At 35.7% G+C, this 18,928-nt stretch overlaps 1 protein-coding gene across 1 annotated transcript in view; it reads right to left on the bottom strand.

Moving 5' to 3' along the window:
* Positions 1-18,928, bottom strand: part of LOC150102538 (RNA polymerase II-associated protein 1) — a 754,864-nt gene that overhangs the window by 164,458 nt on the left and 571,478 nt on the right. The window contains exon 28 of the mRNA XM_090399226.1: positions 5,156-5,307. Within this exon, the coding sequence (XP_090255352.1) occupies positions 5,156-5,307 (152 nt within the window). The remainder of the gene's footprint in view (positions 1-5,155; positions 5,308-18,928) is intronic.

The raw sequence follows: 18,928 nt of genomic DNA, 5'->3' as shown, positions 1-18,928 counted from the left end.
ATCTTCCATGGTTCTGAGTTTATCCTTACTTAAATAACAGGTTACTCTTGAGATTTTTGTCACCCAGATGAGGACTTGACATTTTAACCCATTACATGTTAATTAAATGCCATTTCAGACTTCGAAGAAATACAATTCATGTCAGCTGGAAGCAATAAACCTTGATCTTCATTACTATCTACTTGACTTCTTTAAGTATTATTTGCAAAATCTGACATTAAACTTTTAATTCCACTGTCAAGATCATTGATAAAAATTAAAAATAACAATGGACCCAGTACTGCTCCAGTAACTAGTGGTTACTGGAACCCAACAGCCTAACCATTCAATACCACTGTCTGCCTTCTCTATTTTAATACTGCTTTCTAATGTCTCATGTTTAACTTGACTTGCATTGACTTTGTCAGGGCTAAATGCACTAAGCTTATCTCCTGTTCAAATGGCAGTAGACCCTTCTGGTCCTTCCGCCAAGGATGTGGGATGAAACTTCTGTCTTTCCACATTTCCACCTCTCTTACATGATTGTACAATTTGATTCTTTAATGATACTTGTGACATAATGATTAGAAATATATACACGTTTACACAAGAATAATGTTTAATTTGCCAAATATTTCGGTCTGAATATTACAGACCATCTTCAGTGGCTACATAGGAATAGTTTTAAAAAATAAGATTTTTTAAAACTATTCCTATGTAGCCACTGAAGATGGTCTGTAATATTCAGACTGAAATATGTGACAAATTAAACATTATTCTTGTGTCAACGTGTATATTTCTAATGATTGTACAATGGTAACATCTTCTAAAGATAAGGCAGAACCTCTTAGTATCTTTTATTATTGTACCATTTCTTCAAGTTGTCATATTATTCTGTCATCTATCCTGTTATGAAGTCATTCTCAAGTGGGGGTGAGGATAACATATGCTGCCAAAATGCAATCCTGTCTCATTTTCTGAAAGACAATGCATCACTCTCCCTCACTTATTTGTTCATCAGATAAGATCAGTGTTCTCTTCTTAGACTGATGTTCAACATCTAACCTGTCTTGGCATAAACACATCAAGTCCACATCCTCTTCTGCCTAAAGTTGGTATTCATTATTGTTCTAAACAGTAGTTTTCTCCTGCTCAACTCTTGACACTTTATAAAGGTCAAATCCATCCAGCCTTAGAACACTGATTGGTCCCATATTTGGGGTGGTGTACCTAGGATCTCCATCAGAATACATTACTGTATTCAGAAGAGAGCAATCCACTTAACTGCTAACCTCTTTCTCACTGATTCGCAACTCACTTTCATGTAGGCACTGTATTGCTATATTGTCTTTTCTACAGGTTTCCATAGGCACTGCTGCACCAAACTAGTCACCACTATTCCTCCAGTAAGTTGTCGGTCTAAACCCATATACAGTTCTGCTCCAGACTTATTGAATAAATTTCTCATTCTTCTCTTTTATTCCCTCTAACTCTGCTCTTTGGAACAGTCTTCCCCATATTGCTTTTCCTAATGATTACAATATTCAGGTCTTCAAGAAACACATCAACAAATTCCTTTCTTCTTTCAACCAATTGCCCACATGTCATAGGTCTTCGGAACTCTCATGTGTAGGGCTGATATCTGGTCCATATCCATACGGGAACAAGTGACCTCCCTGGTAGCCAATTGCGCAGTTCCAGACCCAGGGGACCCATCCTGAGCTGTGCATCGCTCGTCATTTTGATCTTTACTGCTCATCCAAACTAGGGAAAAAGTAGAAGCATAGTGGTTTCCCGTTGCCTTCTATGCATGAAGAGATGAAAAAAGTTTTAAAATAGCATTTTAAAACTTTTTTCATCTCTTTCAAAAGGGCTGATATAAAAAACTATAAAAATAAAAATCTCCAATTTGAGAATGAGAAAAGCATATGGCATTATATCAAAACTTCACTCTGCTAATATATGCAGTAATAATGCTTGTAGTCCCCAACAATTTTCTGGCACTCCTCTATAAAGTAAAGAAAATTTATCCATCTCCACTTCGCTGGAACACTGCTTCTAAATCTAACGAAGTTCTAATTATTGCACGAGGGTGGTCTGAAAAGTTCTCGGCATTGACCATAGATGGCAACATTATTGGCAAGATTTTATTTTTCTAAGTTGGTACATCTGTCATCATCATAAGCATCCATGTGAAATTGCAAGTCATACTATCAAGCAGTATGTTTTATACAGCTGTCTGAAGCACAAGTGTTTTCTGTATCCCTTGAAATGGATAAAATTGAGTATCGAGCAGTTATAAAATTCTTTGTAAAAAAAGGTATAATACCAAAAGAAATTCATTCGAACTTCATAAAAGTTTATGGGCACTCTTCTCCTTCATTTTTGACAATTAAGAAATGGGCTGTAGAGTTTAAACATGACTGTACCAGCATTGAAGATGATCCACGTGAAGGACATCCAAAAAGTGTAACACCACCAGAAATCATTGATCAAGTGCACAATATGGTAATGGATGATTGGCGAGTCAAAGCGCATGAAATTGCTGAGACTATAGGCATTTCAAAAGAATATGCAGGATATATTTTGCATGAAGAATTGCAAATGAAAAAGCTTTGCACAAGAAAGGTGTCAGGTCAAACAAGATAGGTGTCTCACAGCAGATCAAAAATGCACTTGCATGAAAATCTCTGAACAGTGCTTGGAGTATTTTAACAAGAATAAAACTGATTTTGTGCATTGATTTGTTACTATGCATGAGACATGGATTCATCATTACACACCAGAATCAAAACAGTGGACAGAAGCCAGTTGTTCAGCGCCAAAGAAGACAAAGTCAGTTCAATCAGCAGGAAAGGTCATGGCATCAGTGTTTTGGGATGCTAAAGGCATTTTGTTTATTAATTATCTTGAAAAGGGTAAAACAATAACCAGGGAATATTATTCTGATCTTTTAACCAGACTAGACGAAAAAATTTGTGAGAAAAGACTCGGTTTGAAGAAGAAAAAAATCATCTTTCATCAGGACAATGCATCTGCTCTCAAAGGCAATGGGAAATTTTGGCAATGGGAAAATTAAGGGATCTGCACTATGAATTGTTGAAACATCAACCCTATTCCCCAGATTTGGCTCTCTCTGACTCCTATCTCTTTCCAAAACTAAAACTTTTCCTCACTGGTCAGCATTTTTCTTCAAATCGAGAGGTGATTGTAGCTGTAGAGGGGTATTTTGCAGATCTTACTGAGAACCACCGTAGGGATGGGATAATGGCACTGGAGCATCGGTGGAATAAATGTATTAGTCTTAAGGGAGATTATGTTGAAAAATAAACATAATTTTGAAATTATAAATTTGTTTTTTCCTTGTTAGACTGAAACTTTTCAGACCACCCTCGTAGTTAATATTAACTCTCTTCCCTTCCTTGCATGATATAACATGATGAAATATAGCACATCAAAACATCATTGTTACCATCAGATTCCTGATATGTATCTTCAGAAGCATACAGGATATTACATAAAAAGGCTAATTCATTACTAACTTCCTATTGACAATTTCCCTCCAAATTTATCTGTTATCAATCAGTACTTCAATACTGTTAGATCTTATATTTCAGTCTTCTAAGGTGCATCTTACTAAGGTGTATCAAAACCCTACAGGAAATTTAGAGTTTAATGCATTAAAATCACTAATGTAATATTTCTCATATTAACATTGTCCATTTTTCATCTAGCTATAACCTGTAAAATTGTGGGGGCTAAATTAATTCACTTAACTCTGCGTAGATACAAAAACCCATTACTGTTTTGCAGGAGATGAAGCATCTAGGCAGTAGACACGCTAAATAAAACAAGACTGAAACTTGTTGATATCAGCATCTGTTTGCCCACATGGTGCAAGCAAAAAAAAAAAAAAAGTAACTAAGTGTATTAAGTCAGAATGGGTTAGAGTAATATTGGAGTGGAAACCTATGAGAAATTACTAAATAAAATAAGTGACAAGTATGATTTATCATATAATTCATTTTTATAGTATATTCAAAAATTATTGACCATAAATTAGAAATTCTGAAAGTAAAACTTTTGTGACTGCAGTTACTAGGGTGTGTGTGCTCCCTTTTGGACTGGTGTATACACATAGCTTAGAGAGAGCATTGCTCCACAGTGAAAATCAATTAAACATTAAGTGCATTTTGACAGTATGTCTTCCTCAATAGAAAGATAGCCACCAAGATGCCTTTGTTGGGAGAGTGTACTATGTGAGATTTTATTTGGTGTAGTGTGTGTGTGTATGGTGAGATGCATATGTTACAAAAGGTAAAAGATTTATAGAAGGAAAGCAAGGCTGATGAACTAATATGCAGAAAGTGTTTTGAGAGTAAGTAGAGGGGGGGTGGGGAAAAAAAACTCCCACACATAAAGATGAACATTAGCATTCATACTCACAGCCTATTGGTTTGAGTCCAGGTTGGACAAGTTAACTACTTGTCCAACCAGGCCAATTAAAATTATTTGACACCATTTTTTAGCCAGTCTACTCTACTTTACTTATCCTCTTCACTCCCTGCAAAGCATAGGGCCTTGACTACACTATAGCAGTTAAAATCTTCCAAGTAAAGTGGTTGTTGCTATTGGTTAGTATTATGACAAGGTGTTATTTGCCTTATATTTGTCCTAGGCAAAATCTAGGATTTTCAGCAATGAAAATCACTCCCCCCCCCCATATGAAACTGACTTACTTGTCTTCATGTGAAAACACTTTATATGTTCTTCACAGCCTAGGCAGAATTAAAATCAAAGTTTTTCTAGTCTAAGTACACATGATATTCTAACTGTGCTATGGTAAAACAGGAATGAGTCTGTATAAATAATTACTACATCCTCAATAAACATGGTATGATATTTAGTTACAAATTAACATTTGTTAGTTAATGTTTCACTTTTAAAATCAGCAATAAGGAGTTAATAGTGTTGTTAACAAGATTTTCATGATATCAGATCTACGTAACATTAAACTTCCAATTAAGACTTACAGCAATATGAATATATAAAGTGATATTTTTTATATGGTTATTCTTACTTGCTATATATATCTCAGATAAATAAAAAAAAAAAAGGCATTACCTTATTATTTATTTTATATATATATATCTTGGATATATATCTGAGATCTTACCAGCTAAGAAGACAGTAGCTAATCTGCAGAACTGAGCAGCAGGAGAAAGGCATGTCAATGCATGTGGTCTCCATATACACAGGAGGTAAAACCATTGCAGACACTTTATTACTTTAGATATAACCTCAGAAGAGGATTCTTCAGGAATCATGCTGAAAAAAAAAAAAACAAAAAAAACTGAATAACTGTTCTTTATAAATAAATATATTCATACAAATAATAATAATAATCACTTTTCAAATGCACAGATTTTAAATATTTGACTTATATCTTGCTTTCCTGTCTCCTACTTCTGTTTTTTTTTATTTATTTTTTTACTACATTAGTTATTAAAGATCTGATTATTTAAATTAAATATTTATAACAATGATTGAATCTTATGTTAATGATTCCAACTGTAAGTGAAAAACATTGTGTGCATACTTAAAAAAGAAAGTAGTGCCAAATACACAGTGTTAATGTACTATACGTTGATTAACCAACCTGTCGTGTATACTCAACATAAACTTTGTTGAAGTAGTTAGCACAAACTAAGAATAAATGAGTTAATCTGCAAATTTTGTCTACAGATCCTGTTTTTATCAAAATCCATTAGAGAAACTATTATTCAATAGAAATTCTACTATCTAATGAAAAGAAAATGTGCACAATTTAGATGCCTAATTCTGGTAGATAGTTATGAGTAACCAAAGTATAGTAAAATATTAACTATAAAATCTTTAATTAATACTTTCCTATATTTCAGCAATATTACATTGCTATCATCAGGTATCACAAACAAAAAACGATGATAATTCTTTCTTTTAAGGTTACATTTTTTATATGTTGTTTCAGCATTCATAATGAACAATTTATGGAGATACAACAACATATTAGAATAAATACTTTACTTATCATTAAGAAAGTAATATTCAACCTCCGTATTGAGCTCATCACAGGAAAACATTCCTGTGTACAGGATACAAGCTACATGACACTACACTATACAAAAGTAAGATGAATCTAAATACTGGTTAATCATTTACCCTGATCTATGGCAGGAAAAAAAAAAAAAGAGAACAGAACTATATTAAAGAATTTCTAAAGTCTTCTTGTATTAAGATTTTCTACTGTTTGGGGGGGTTGTTCTGGATGCTATATGGATTGAAGATGGGTTCTCCAAATTCTTGGAATAATTAATCCATCACTCTTGTTCAGATTTGGATGATGTTTCATTTCACAGGCTTCTTTGAATTTTCTTTCAAACCATGTTTTGGTGCAGTGTAGGGACTTGGTGCCTTTCCTGATGGTGAGTTCATGAGATCAGTGATCAGAGTAAATGATTAACCAACATTTAGATTCATCTTACTTCTGTAGAGTGTAGTGTCATGTAGCTTGTATCCTGTACACAGGAATGTTTTCCTGTGATGAGCTCAATACAGAGGTTGAAACGTCGAATGTTACTTTCTTAATGATAAGTAATTATTTTAGCATACGTGTTGTGTCTCCATAAATTCTCTACAATGAAAAAACAACAATGATCTGTGCACACAGGCACTAACACAGGACAAATGAGGTTGAATAAAGGCAACCAAAATTGGGCCTCGAGTCCTAAATGACACCTTCTAATGGGCTAAATTGGGTAGTCTTGATTGTTGGCCTGAAGATCTGAGGTTAATGCTTCCCAAATTTGGAGCAGTCTCATGCTCCCAAATTTGTTGAGGTTTGGAAAGTTTTTAGGGCTGAGGCAGATTCGAGGAACAGTCTTTCATATTTGTATTTGCTGCAGTGTAATAGAGTGGCCTTCTTCCAGCGTATCCTGTGGTGGGTGTCCAAATGGTTAGCAAGTCCTGAGTGGCTGTATTGGCAGAACTGGATGTAGTCCTTGTGTTCAGAAATTCTGATATTGGCTGTCCTGCCTGTCTGACCTAGGGAATGTGGCTAGACTTTGGTGGAGCAAATAAGGGATGTCAATTTTCTATGTGGTCTGCAGGTGGTGGTAAAGTTGTATTTCCTTATGATTTTTGTCAATTTTTCTGGAAGGGGGGGATTGCAGTTAGAGGGTTTTAATATTTTTTGGGGACTGTAGCCATTGACTAAGGAAGTGTTGAGAATGTGGTCAAGTTCAGTAGACAGCTATCTGAACTGATTAATTTTACCTTGTTATATAGGGTTTTTATAATCCTATATTGTTGGGAGGGGTGTGTGTGACTCTTAGTGAATGCATCTACCTGATGGATTCCTGGCTTTCTCCATTTACAGAAAATCTACACATACAGGCAGATGCATTCATCAATAGTCACATACACCCCTCCCTATAGGATCATAAAAACCCTATATAACAGGGTAAAATTAATCAGTTCAGATAGCTATCTACTGAACTTGGCCACATTTTCAACACTTCCTTCATATGATCAGAGTGTCTAGGAATGGGAGACTCGTCGTTTTCCTTTTCTAAGGTAAACTTGATCCTGGGGTGTTGATTGTTTAGATGTGTTAAGAAATTGTGGAGTGTATCCAGGCCATGTGGCCAAATGGAGAACACATCATCAACATAGTATATCCAGATAGTGGGTTTTTGTGGAGGCAGAGTTTAAGGCTTTTTCTTCAAAGGTCTCCAGGAAGAAGTTGGCCAGGGGTAGAGAATGTGGAGAATACATGGCTGGCTGTCCCCTCTATCTGTTTATAGAAGTTTTCTTCAAACAAAATAGCATGAGTTCATGGTGAATTGAAACAGGGCTGAGATATTGGGAGGAAATATGGCTTGGATGAGGTCTAATGTATCTTTGATTAGGACATCAGTGAATAAAGAGGAGACACCAAAACTGACTGTTATGCCAGTGTGTTGGAGTGTGAGGTTTACTATACTGGCTTTAAAGTAGGCTGAGGTTTTTTTTTTTTATCTGTGAAGGTGGCTAAATGTTTGGCTAATTTGTATATGGGTGAATCAATGCCATCCACAATGGGACATAATGGAACATTTTGGTAGTCCATATATCTTGGGGGTGAGGGGTTCCTACAATTATTAGGTTTTAGTTTGCTTATGACTTCCACATCAAGAGGTAACCTTTTTAAGGTGCCTATGGAATGTTCTGATCTGTGTACTGATGGGATCATAGTCAACAGGGAGGTAGGCAGAACAATCTAGAGGGAAGGAAGGAAGCAAACTAACCTGTGTAATTCAATTAGTTTAAAACCACAGTGGAATTTCCCTTATCTGCTTTAGTAATTATGATTTTGTTGTTGTTTTTAACTGCTCCCAATGATATGGGATTATAAAATCCTATATAACAGGGCAAAATTAATCAGTTCTGATAGCAGTGCCCTAATCTACTGAACGACCATATTCTGAACATTTTCTTAGCCATTGGCTACTATTCTCCAAAAATATTAAAATCCTGTAACCACAACCCCCTCCTTTCCCCCTTTAGAACAGAGATTCTCAAGATCCATCACCATTCCATACATCTGGAGCACATTGAAAAAAATGGCAAAAATTCTAAGGAAATACAACTTTAAAACAATCTACAGACCACATCAGAAAATTGGCATCCCTTACTATTCCACCAAACACCAGCCACATTCCCTAGGTCTACCAGGTCCCTTGAAGTTGCAAACTGTCCTACTACAGCTAAAACAGGCAGGACAGCCCATATCAGAATTTCTGAACATAAGGACCACATCTGGTTCCTCCAATACAGCCACTCAGGACTTGCTGACTATGCTTTGGATGCCCACCACAGGGTACGCTGGAAGAACGCCACTCTATTACACCACAGCAAATACAAATATGAATGATTATTCCTTGAATCTGTGCCTCAGCCCAAAAACACTTTCCAAACCTCAACAAATTTGGGTGCATGACACTGTCCCACATGTGGAAGCATTAATCTTCAGATCTTCAGCCCAAAGACCAAGACTATCCAATTTAGTGCACTAAGGGATGCCATTTAGGACTCTAGGCCCGACTTTAGTTGCCTTTCTTCAACCTCATTTGCTCAGTGTTAGCCTGCATGCATACATCGTTTTTTGTGACCCTGGATGATGGCAATGTAACATTGCTGAAATATAGGAAAGTATTAATAAAGTTTTTATAATTAATATTTATAATTGGAATATTTCTTTAAAAATAATAGTTATAATTTAGATACCTATTTATGACAATGAATTATGTGACACCTGACCACTTATAAATTGACTTTCAAACTTGGATTTAGTTCTGCTTTTGATCTTTAATCATAATACAATTCCTTTGATAATTGGTGTAGCTGTTGCATCATTACCAATTTTCTGTTTGCCATTTAAAAAAAAAAAAAAACTGACAATAAGAACATTCAACTTTTAATTCAGCAAAAACTTATATTTATTTTGGAATGCTAAATTGTAACTATAATTGTGGCTAAAAATAAACAAACAAAATTTAAGTTAAAAATAACTATGGTTGAGATACGACTTCCACAATTTATCAGCAAGCAGGCAGTGTGAAGGACCATATCCTTCTCTCTCTCTCTCTCACAACCACAATTATTATTATTATTTCTGATACCTCCAAGGAGTCTGAAGACTCATCGCGGGAGGACACCTACAACTGTCTCAACCACTACACCGAACCTCTAACGAATCAACGCCATCTACCGCCCACCCCCACCACCACAACCATAAGTATTTTTTGTCTGTAAAGTGCGTGTGTTCTGAAGGACAAATTTGTCTGTATGCGGGATGAAAAACCCTGCTAGTTTTCCGGGAGAAAAAACCCTGCTACCTCCATATGAGATCGACTAACTCACCTTCGATTGAAATCGTCCAGATAAAGATTCCTCCCGTCGTGACAAGAATCAAACTTAGGCCTATTCCAATTGAAGGGCGTAACGTACTGTCATTCTTCCAATTGCGCTACGGAGGCACTTTATTTATAGATGAGGGAATTGTAAAAGAACAAAAAGGGTGAAAAAGGATACGGTAGAGACGTATGACAATTCTATTATTATGGGTGTGCTAGATGAGTAAATAACATAAGTGCATTTTCCAGGAGTGTAGATTCATAATATTGACAAAGGCTGTATGCTAGTGTAAAATCGCTTATGGTGAAATAAAGATAATTTTTTTTTACCTAAATCGATTTTACCTACGATTTTATACAGTTAGCCTTTTTAGATCTTCTAATTCTTTTTAGATCTAAAAAGGCTAACTGCTTTTTAGATCTTCTAATTCTTCGCCAACCAGATGGTAACCTACATTTCTCAGTTTATAGAAAGAAGACTCATACAGGCCATTATATCCATGCGGAATCTCATCACCATCCCAGTCAAAAGGCAGGAACTATTAAAACACTGGTTCATCGGGCCCACTCTTTTTGTTCTACAGACGATCTTTTACAGAAAGAAATACGATTTATAACTTCTTCCTTTCTATCTAATGGCTATAAGAATTGCTTCATTAAAAGAACTTTGAGTAGATTTAATATGTCTCCCTCTTCAAACACAGAGGAAATAACGCGCATTACCATCCCTTATATACAAGGCATCAGTGAACGTATAGCAAAAATTTTAAAACCACTGAATATTTTTGTTGCCTTTCGACCGTTTAGAAAAATCTCCACCTTTCTCGCTTCTCCAAAGGACAAGCTTCCACATCTTAATCATCCAGGTGTCTACCAGATTCCGTGTTCTTGTGGATTATGTTATTTCGGACAAACGGGAAGATCTGCCTCTATTCGGCTAGAAGAACACCAATCTTATATTGAATACTTTAAACCTGAAAAGTCTGGACTTGCAGAACATGCCATCTTCACTAGACACAGAGTTCATTGGAGAAAGACAAAAGTTCTTCACAAAAGTCAGTTTCTCATGGAACGCCTTTATAAAGAAGCATGTGAAACTCTACTTCATTCTCCTAACTTAAACAGATCCGACGGCTTACGTCCATCCCCTTTATGGGAGATAGTACTTTACAAATCAGCTAATCTTTCCTAACTTTTTATTGTATTAAATTTTTTTTTTTTTTTTTTTTTTTTTTTTTTTTTTTTAAGGAAAGTTATTGACCTTTTTAGTTATCTTACACCAGCTACTTAGGTGGCGCTTTTTGGAATTGTCAGTTAGTGTTTAATTTTTGTGCCTAATTGTACTGAAGATGCCTGTGACACACAGGCGAAAATGATACTATTAAATAATATTTCTACGTGAGTTTTTCCGTTATTTATTATGTATAGTTATGTCTACTCACGGTTTACCTCTTTTAAAACTTATATTACTTTTGAAAGGGAGAGAACTTGCAAGATGACATCCGTCGAATAGTACCCGATCACAACCATTTCGTAAGAATGAAGAAGGAACCAGCAGAACTCACCCATATCCCTCGAAAACCCCAGGGCTTTACAAGATACTGAGAGCTATTAAGTAGATTGCTCTATGTTAATGTCCAAAATTGTTTGTGTAGATAATTGATGCTAGTCCTGTTTAATCAATTGTAATACACAGCAAAGAAGTTAGAGAGCCGAGTGTTAGTCTGTATGTACCATTCATTTATGCACAATTTAACACTTTCTATTCGTTAGTTAACAGAAGCAATATACAAACTTACGAATAGAAAGTGTTACATATAACTTGTCTTAATTTTTTATTAAATTGAATGCAAGGCTGTGTAAGCTACAGACCTTTCACGTGATAAATAAGTTGAGTGTGAGATTTTGTTTAATGTCTCAAGCGATTAGCTTTACTTCATAAATTGTGATTCAAGCACGTGACATGCCCATTGCTGTTTGTAAAATATTTATCTTAATTAAAATAAGCATGTTTTGTTTTGCAAATAGCTTGCGTGATCTTTGTTATCCAATGCACTGTCTCATAAAAAACTAAACGGACCTGTGTGACCAAGGTAAAGTAACTGCCACGACTGTATACAATTCAGAGGTTGCTTGAGATTAAGGAACAAAGGGTTCTTATATGTGCTTAGCAGAAAAATTCTCATGTTTGTAAAGGATAAAAAAAAATTTACATAGTCCTTAGCAAGGTCATTAACTAATATAAATTTTTCAAGGACTAATTAAACATGAGCATTAGCAATCTAAATTGAGGATTTGCCCTTAACTAGAGGTTTTTCCTTATTTTTCAACACTAGCACATATAAGGATATACCTTATAATGTTGAGAAGGGGGGGGTAAGTTAAGCGGATTACAGGCGGACTAAGGTCAAGTTATAGTATCAGACGTGAGCTTTAAGATTAGAAAATTTTAGGCAAAGATAGAGGTTACCGAAGGAATTTAACTTAAACTCAAGCAGGCACAGATATATGAATATAAGGGAAGGGGAGATTCATTAAAGATAAGAGTAATAGAAACAAGTAATTATTACACTAGTAAGTATAACATGGGGAAGACTGTATTTGCTGGAACAAACTACTCAAAAGGAGATAAGTACATCACTATTAGAGAAAATATGAAAAGAGTTGTTGAATGAACTAAAAAAAAAGAGAGGTAAGACTGCAAGCCTCTTCCTGAGGAATGATGTGACTGAGCTGAGATAGACAGGTAACAATTATTCAATGCACAGTGTGTGAAAGAAAAATAGAGTACAGTATGCTGATGTATAGAATGTTTTTGAAAACATAATGATCACAGTAAATAACTATAATGAAAACAGCAACATAAATATTTCATACTGAAATTAACAGTACACCATCAGTCTATGGAACAAACAAGCAATTTACAGAGACAGAATACAAGGTAAATACAATGACTTGTTAATCAATGGAACAACTGCAATGTTCTAAAAGGATCATATTAAAAAACAAACAAACATGCATTTCTGCTATTTACATAGAATGAGAATCTCCCAAGTTTGGGAGGCCAGCATAAAAGGGCTTTACAACTTTCGTTGAAGAGACATTCATATTTAAGACTGCTTTAAAACTGTGGGTCTAAACTTTTGAGGTTTATGGTATTCAATGCAATTAGCCATTACATTTGATCAGGGCTGTAGCCATTTGATTCCACTAAAGTTTTGATGGTGTGAAGCTCTTGCTGTAAGGCTGAAGGAGAAGAGCAAATGTTATGTGCTCTATTAATTACAGATGTTTGTTAATTCTTTTTTCCACATAACGGCTTGTCTGCCCAAAGTATGTTATATTACATTCAAATGGATAAACTTTTGCCTCTTCTTCTAGCTGGTGTATACTAGTATTCATTCATTTGAATGTAATAAAATGTACTTTGGGCAGACAAGCCATTATGTGGAAAAAAGAATTAAGAAACATCTGTAATTAACAACCCCAATAATTTGAGAGGTCTGATGAGCAGACCTTTGATATATATATATATAACAATAAATCTAAGTTTTTGATAAACACTGGTTGACAACGTACTAGAGGCCATGTGAGTTGGAAGGATGTCCAAGAAGGGTAAGCTGTAAGAATTCTCCCTTTCCATGGTGAACTGAATACGTGAATGGTAGGAATGTGGTTAGTTCCATTTCAGAATAAGCAGAGAACAAAAATATCATTGCACAGCAAATTCAGAAAGAGGGCTAAGAATAAGCCTTAATGATTTAAATAGTAATTTTCCAAAGGTGGAGACAGAGGGTTTCCTATACCTCCAATATGTTTATAGATTTTGTTTTCCAGCTGAAATAGAGTAACTGTATAACAGGTTCAAATACCTTCATGACATCCAGAGGAAAATCATCACACAGAATCAGAAGCTTATATTGAAATATCCTTGATTTTTTCAAGAAAACATGGGAATTCTTGATAAATGAAATTGATTTGCTGATATGTGCACTTAATAAATGGGAAAGAAACTCTGCCATTCTTCGACAGGAACAAATGATTTCAAAGGGAAGAAATATGAAATATGTGAGTCTGCTGCCTCAGTATGATATGACAGGACCGAGTTGAGAAGAGCCATGATTGCTAATGAGTCAATGAGAAGATTTTGCAGGAGGAATGGTGTGCAGTTTACAGATTTAACTGTATGGAGTGAATTTGACAGACAAAAGGATTTATATATACTTGATGGACTACATTTGAATGGTTTTGGAGTTAGATGTTTGGAGAAAGTGCTGTTTAGTGAAAAACTGGAGGTGCAAAACCATGGAAACTAGGGCTATTAGGGGGATGCAACCAAGTATATGCCTGGTCACCCCTGGGATAAACGAATATGTGTGTGTGTGTGTGTGTGTGTGTGTGTGTGTGTGCAGAAAAGATTATGCAATGCTGAATGCAATTTCACAGGTTTCAGATTTAAATGGATTGGTGATGACATTACACATGTGTAAGTGTGGGTCCAAGGGGATGTTGAAATGCATGTACATGAATGCCAGAAGTAACAGAAATAAGGAAATAGATATCAGGTATCAGTGAGAAGTTACAGGGATAAGAATGTAAAGGGTATTGTATTTTCAGTGGGGTATTGCAGATGATAGCTGAAGAACCACAACCAATAAAAACAGAAATTAGATTTGGGGAGATGTTTATTTGAGGCTGTGTGATATGAGATAGAAGCCAATAAAACAAAATATATTGTGTTGGTTGCTGCTATAGACCAGTGGGTCCACAGGAAGATAAGATGCCATGTATTGGCAGATTAATACGAGTGCAGGCCAAACAATTATTATAAACTTCAACTACGGACATAAACTGGAGGGAGGAAGGGCAAGATGGAAGTGGAATTCATACACTTGCTAAGGGCTAATTACTTGAAGCAACATGCTAGAGGGGACCGGCAGTTTGAGAGTGCTGGACCCTGATAATTGCATCAGAAGAGATATCCATAACCAAGGTAGACACTCTGCCTTCAATTGGGAGAGCAACCATGCAGTCTTGTTCTGGAAAGTAGCTAAATGTGGAATTCTCTGTCAAGAAAGAGTTTATGTTGAACTATAAAGCTGGTAATTATGAGAGACTCAGATGGAATACTGGAGCAGTGCCATGGCTTGAAAAGCTAGAAGGAAACAATGTCAGTAGTGCATGGGAACTGGTCAAGGATTGTTTGAGAGAAACAGTATCAGACTACATACTCAAGGTCAGAATAAACAAAATGGAGATTAAGTGGATGAGTAGATATATGACGCATGAGCTGAAAAAACCTGTGGAGGGAATATAAAGAAAAAGGTGATCAAGCATACTCATGATCTGTACAAAGTGCAAGAAAGAAGGGTGAATAGTATGGTAAGAAAGGCCAAAGTAAATCCCAAAGAGTTTTTGTCATCATGTAGCATGTAAGAGGAAGAATGATTATGGGTGGATGTCTTTAATCAACTGATGGCAGGAGGATAACAGATGGAAAAGAAATAGTTAAGTGATCATTTTGCAAAGGTGTATCATTCAGGCGAAGTTTTTGCAGTTGCCGATGTGACAGAAACATGTCAAAAGTAAGGTAGATAAACAGAAGGTGTTCAAGCACATTGAAAAATATCAATGTGAATACAACAGTGTGACTGGATGGCATGTCAGCTTGTCTATTACATGGATATGCAAGAGAAATGGCACTTACTCTGATGAGGTTGTTCAATCTTAGTCTCAGCTCTGGCAAGGTTTCAAGGAAGTTAAAAGAGGATAAGATACTTTCATTACATAAAGGTAGCTCTGAGACATAAGTAGCAAACCACAGACCAATCAACATATCAGGAGTGGTTGTTAATATATTAGAAAAGTTAGTTAAAGGTAAAATTCAACATTTAGTGGATAGGTATATAATACTCTAAAGTGGGAAGCATGACTCTGTAAAGAGTAGGTCCTGTCTTAGTAAATTATTCATATTTTATAATAAAGTGACAGTGAAATTGGATCAAGGAAATTGCTACACAATGACACTACTGGACTTTGCAAGGGCATATGACAGAATACCACACAGAAAACTATTACAAAAGATGGAGAAAATGGGGATGGATATAAAGCTAGTAGAATAGATGGGAAGGGCAGGTGACAGACAGACATCAGAGAGTATATATGGTGGAGTAGAATCTAGGAAAATGAGGGTGACTAATGGAGTCCCTCAGCCTTTAATTTGTATATCACTGATACAGGGAAAGATTTAAGGGAGCTATTTAGTTTGCTGATAATGCAAAATTGCAAGGGGCAATAGTTGATAAAGGTGATGTAGATATCTTCAGGATGATTTAAATAAACTGGCACTGACTGATAATGACTGTCAATTTAATGTTGCAAAATGTAAGGTTATGCGCTTCAGGTTGAAAAGATTACATACTGTGTATCACATTAACAGTAGTGGACTGCAAGAAATTGATGAGGCTAGGGACCTGGGAATAATGGTGGAACAGAGAAATGAAGTTCAGAGGATATGTTGCAAAAGTAAAGATAGAGAAGTTATTATCCCTCTTTATTATAAAGAGGGATAATAACTTCGCTATCTTTGAGAATTATGAGGTTATGATTCTGCTGCATACTGACAAGAAAACCAGGTGAACAGATTTGCTCACCTAAGTTTCTTGTTGATCAACAGGCAGTAGAGAGGATTCAGATTTGCGTAACCAAGATGGTGACAGGTGTATGGAATACTCCCAATGAGAATAGGTTGAAGGTATGTGGGTTACAAAGTTCAGGTCATAGGCAGAAAAGAGGAGACATAACAGAAAATCATAAGATATTAAAGAGGTTTTATAACATTGATGTAAAGGAAATTTTCAATATATGACAAATAGCCAGAGAACTAGGGGTCATCTGTGGAAGTTGTGCAAGAGTATGGTTAGTTTTGCACTGAACTATATAGTGCAAAATAGATTTTTTGCATGGAGAGCAGTAAATAAGTGAAATGGATTGACAGAATTAGTTCACTCCCTGACAGCGAATGAATTTAATTATAGGTATGATAAGTTCTTCATCATCATCATCAAATTCCTACCATGTACCTTCAAGGGGTGCACAGGATATGATAGTACTACATGAACAATTTGCATCATTACTAACTTATCTCCTATCTACAATTTTCCTCCAAATCAGTCTGTTACTTGTCAAGACTCCAACATTATCAGATCATATATTTCTATCGTCTAAGGCACTTTGTACAGCATCAATCCACCTATATCTAGGTCCTCCTCTGGGTCTTTTTCCTGCCAACCTGGCAGAGAACACTTGTTTTGCTAATCTTTTCTCGCCAATTCTGTTTAAGTGACCATACCATCTGAGATTAGCTCTGTTAACGCATTCCTGGATGCTGACAATGTCAAGCTCTTTCCTAATATCCTCATTTTTAATATGGTATTGCAGTCCCTAGTCTTTGATCAAGTGTTTTACTTCTAACCCAGCTCTCAGATCCATAAATTAAAATTGGTTTGAACACCGTCTTGTATACAGCAAATTTAGTGTTACGACAAATTTCTCTCTTATTCCATATGAATTTATTCAATTGACTTCCTACCACACCAGCTTTGTTGATTCTGTTGTCTATTTCCATATTTAATTTACCATCTTCACTAAAAATCGAGCCAAAGTAGCTGAAATGTTTTACTTGTTCCACAGGTTCTCCGTTCACAACACAGTTGACATTTTAAACGATTCTGCCTATTTTCATTGCTTTTGTCTTTTTATTGCTGACCTTCATACCATATCGATTACAACAGTTATTCAATTTAGTCAGAGTATCTTGCAGACTTGTAGCAGATTTATTTAGAAGTATAACATCGTCCGCATAAAGCAAAGAGCTGACATTAACATCTCCAATTTTGATATCATGTTTAATACCACTCTCCTTCATAATGTGATCCATATAGATAATGAATAACAGAGGGGATAATGTACATCCTTGTCTCACACCAGTTTTAACATTAAACCATCTTCCTGTACTTCCTTCAATTCTAATTGCTGATTTACAACTCAATAAAGACTAAGCATTGCTTGATATAATGCCCATCGACACCATATAACTGTAGTGTATTGAATAGCTTCTCTCTTGGTACCTTGTCATATGCCTTTTCCAGATCAACAAAACTTAAATACAGAACTTTGTTATATTCCCATGATTTCTCAACTATTTTTCGTAAAGTGAACATCTGATCCTGACAGCCTCTATTTGGCCTGAATCCAGCTAGTTCTTCATCAAGCTTTTCTTCCACAATTCTTCTCAACCGTTTCTCAAGTATACTTGAATATATCTTACCAGGAACACTCAGTAATGAAATGCCTCTGTAATTTTCACATTCAGTTTTATTTCCCTTTTTATATATGGGTACTATTAGAGCTCTACTTCAATCATCAGGAATTCGTCCCTCTGTCCAGGCCATTGAACTATGCAGTGCAGCCACTGTACAACTTTTATACCACCATACTTCAGCATTTCTGGTTGAATATCATCTACTCCTGCTGCCTTTCCACATTTCCAGCCTTTGATGGCTTTTTCTACTTGAAGTATGGATATATATTCCTGACTGCATGCCTGGTCAGTGATTTTTATCACTGTGCTGTCATCACTGCTTGTTTCATTTAGCAAATTTTCAAAGTAATTACACAATACTTCAATGATATCTTTTGCTCCCGTTTTCATGTCACCTTTATCATCTCTAACTTCTTTTACAGCACTCTTTCCTCCATTCTAAGCTTCTTCAACAACCTCCAGAATATTTTGCCACCTTCTTGATATTTATTTTCTATGTTCTTGCCAAAGTCCTCCCATGACTTTTGTTTAGTTAGTTTTACACAGTGTTTCACTTTCTTGCATTTGTCTCTGTATTCTCCAAGAGCACAAGCTGACTTATTTGCAAGGAACTTTTGATATGCTTTCTTCTTTTCCTTCACTGCCTCTTTAACTTCCTGTGTCAACCATGGAGTTCTAATTTTTCTATCCT

The sequence above is a fragment of the Typopeltis vanoorti genome, chromosome 10 (genome assembly GCF_054136105.1).
Source record: "Typopeltis vanoorti isolate ZY-2024b chromosome 10, IOZ_Tvanoo_1.0, whole genome shotgun sequence".
NCBI classification, from domain to species: Eukaryota; Metazoa; Arthropoda; class Arachnida; order Uropygi; family Thelyphonidae; genus Typopeltis; species Typopeltis vanoorti.
Note: the sequence above shows the minus strand (reverse complement) of the source record. Positions and strands in the feature narration are given on the sequence as shown.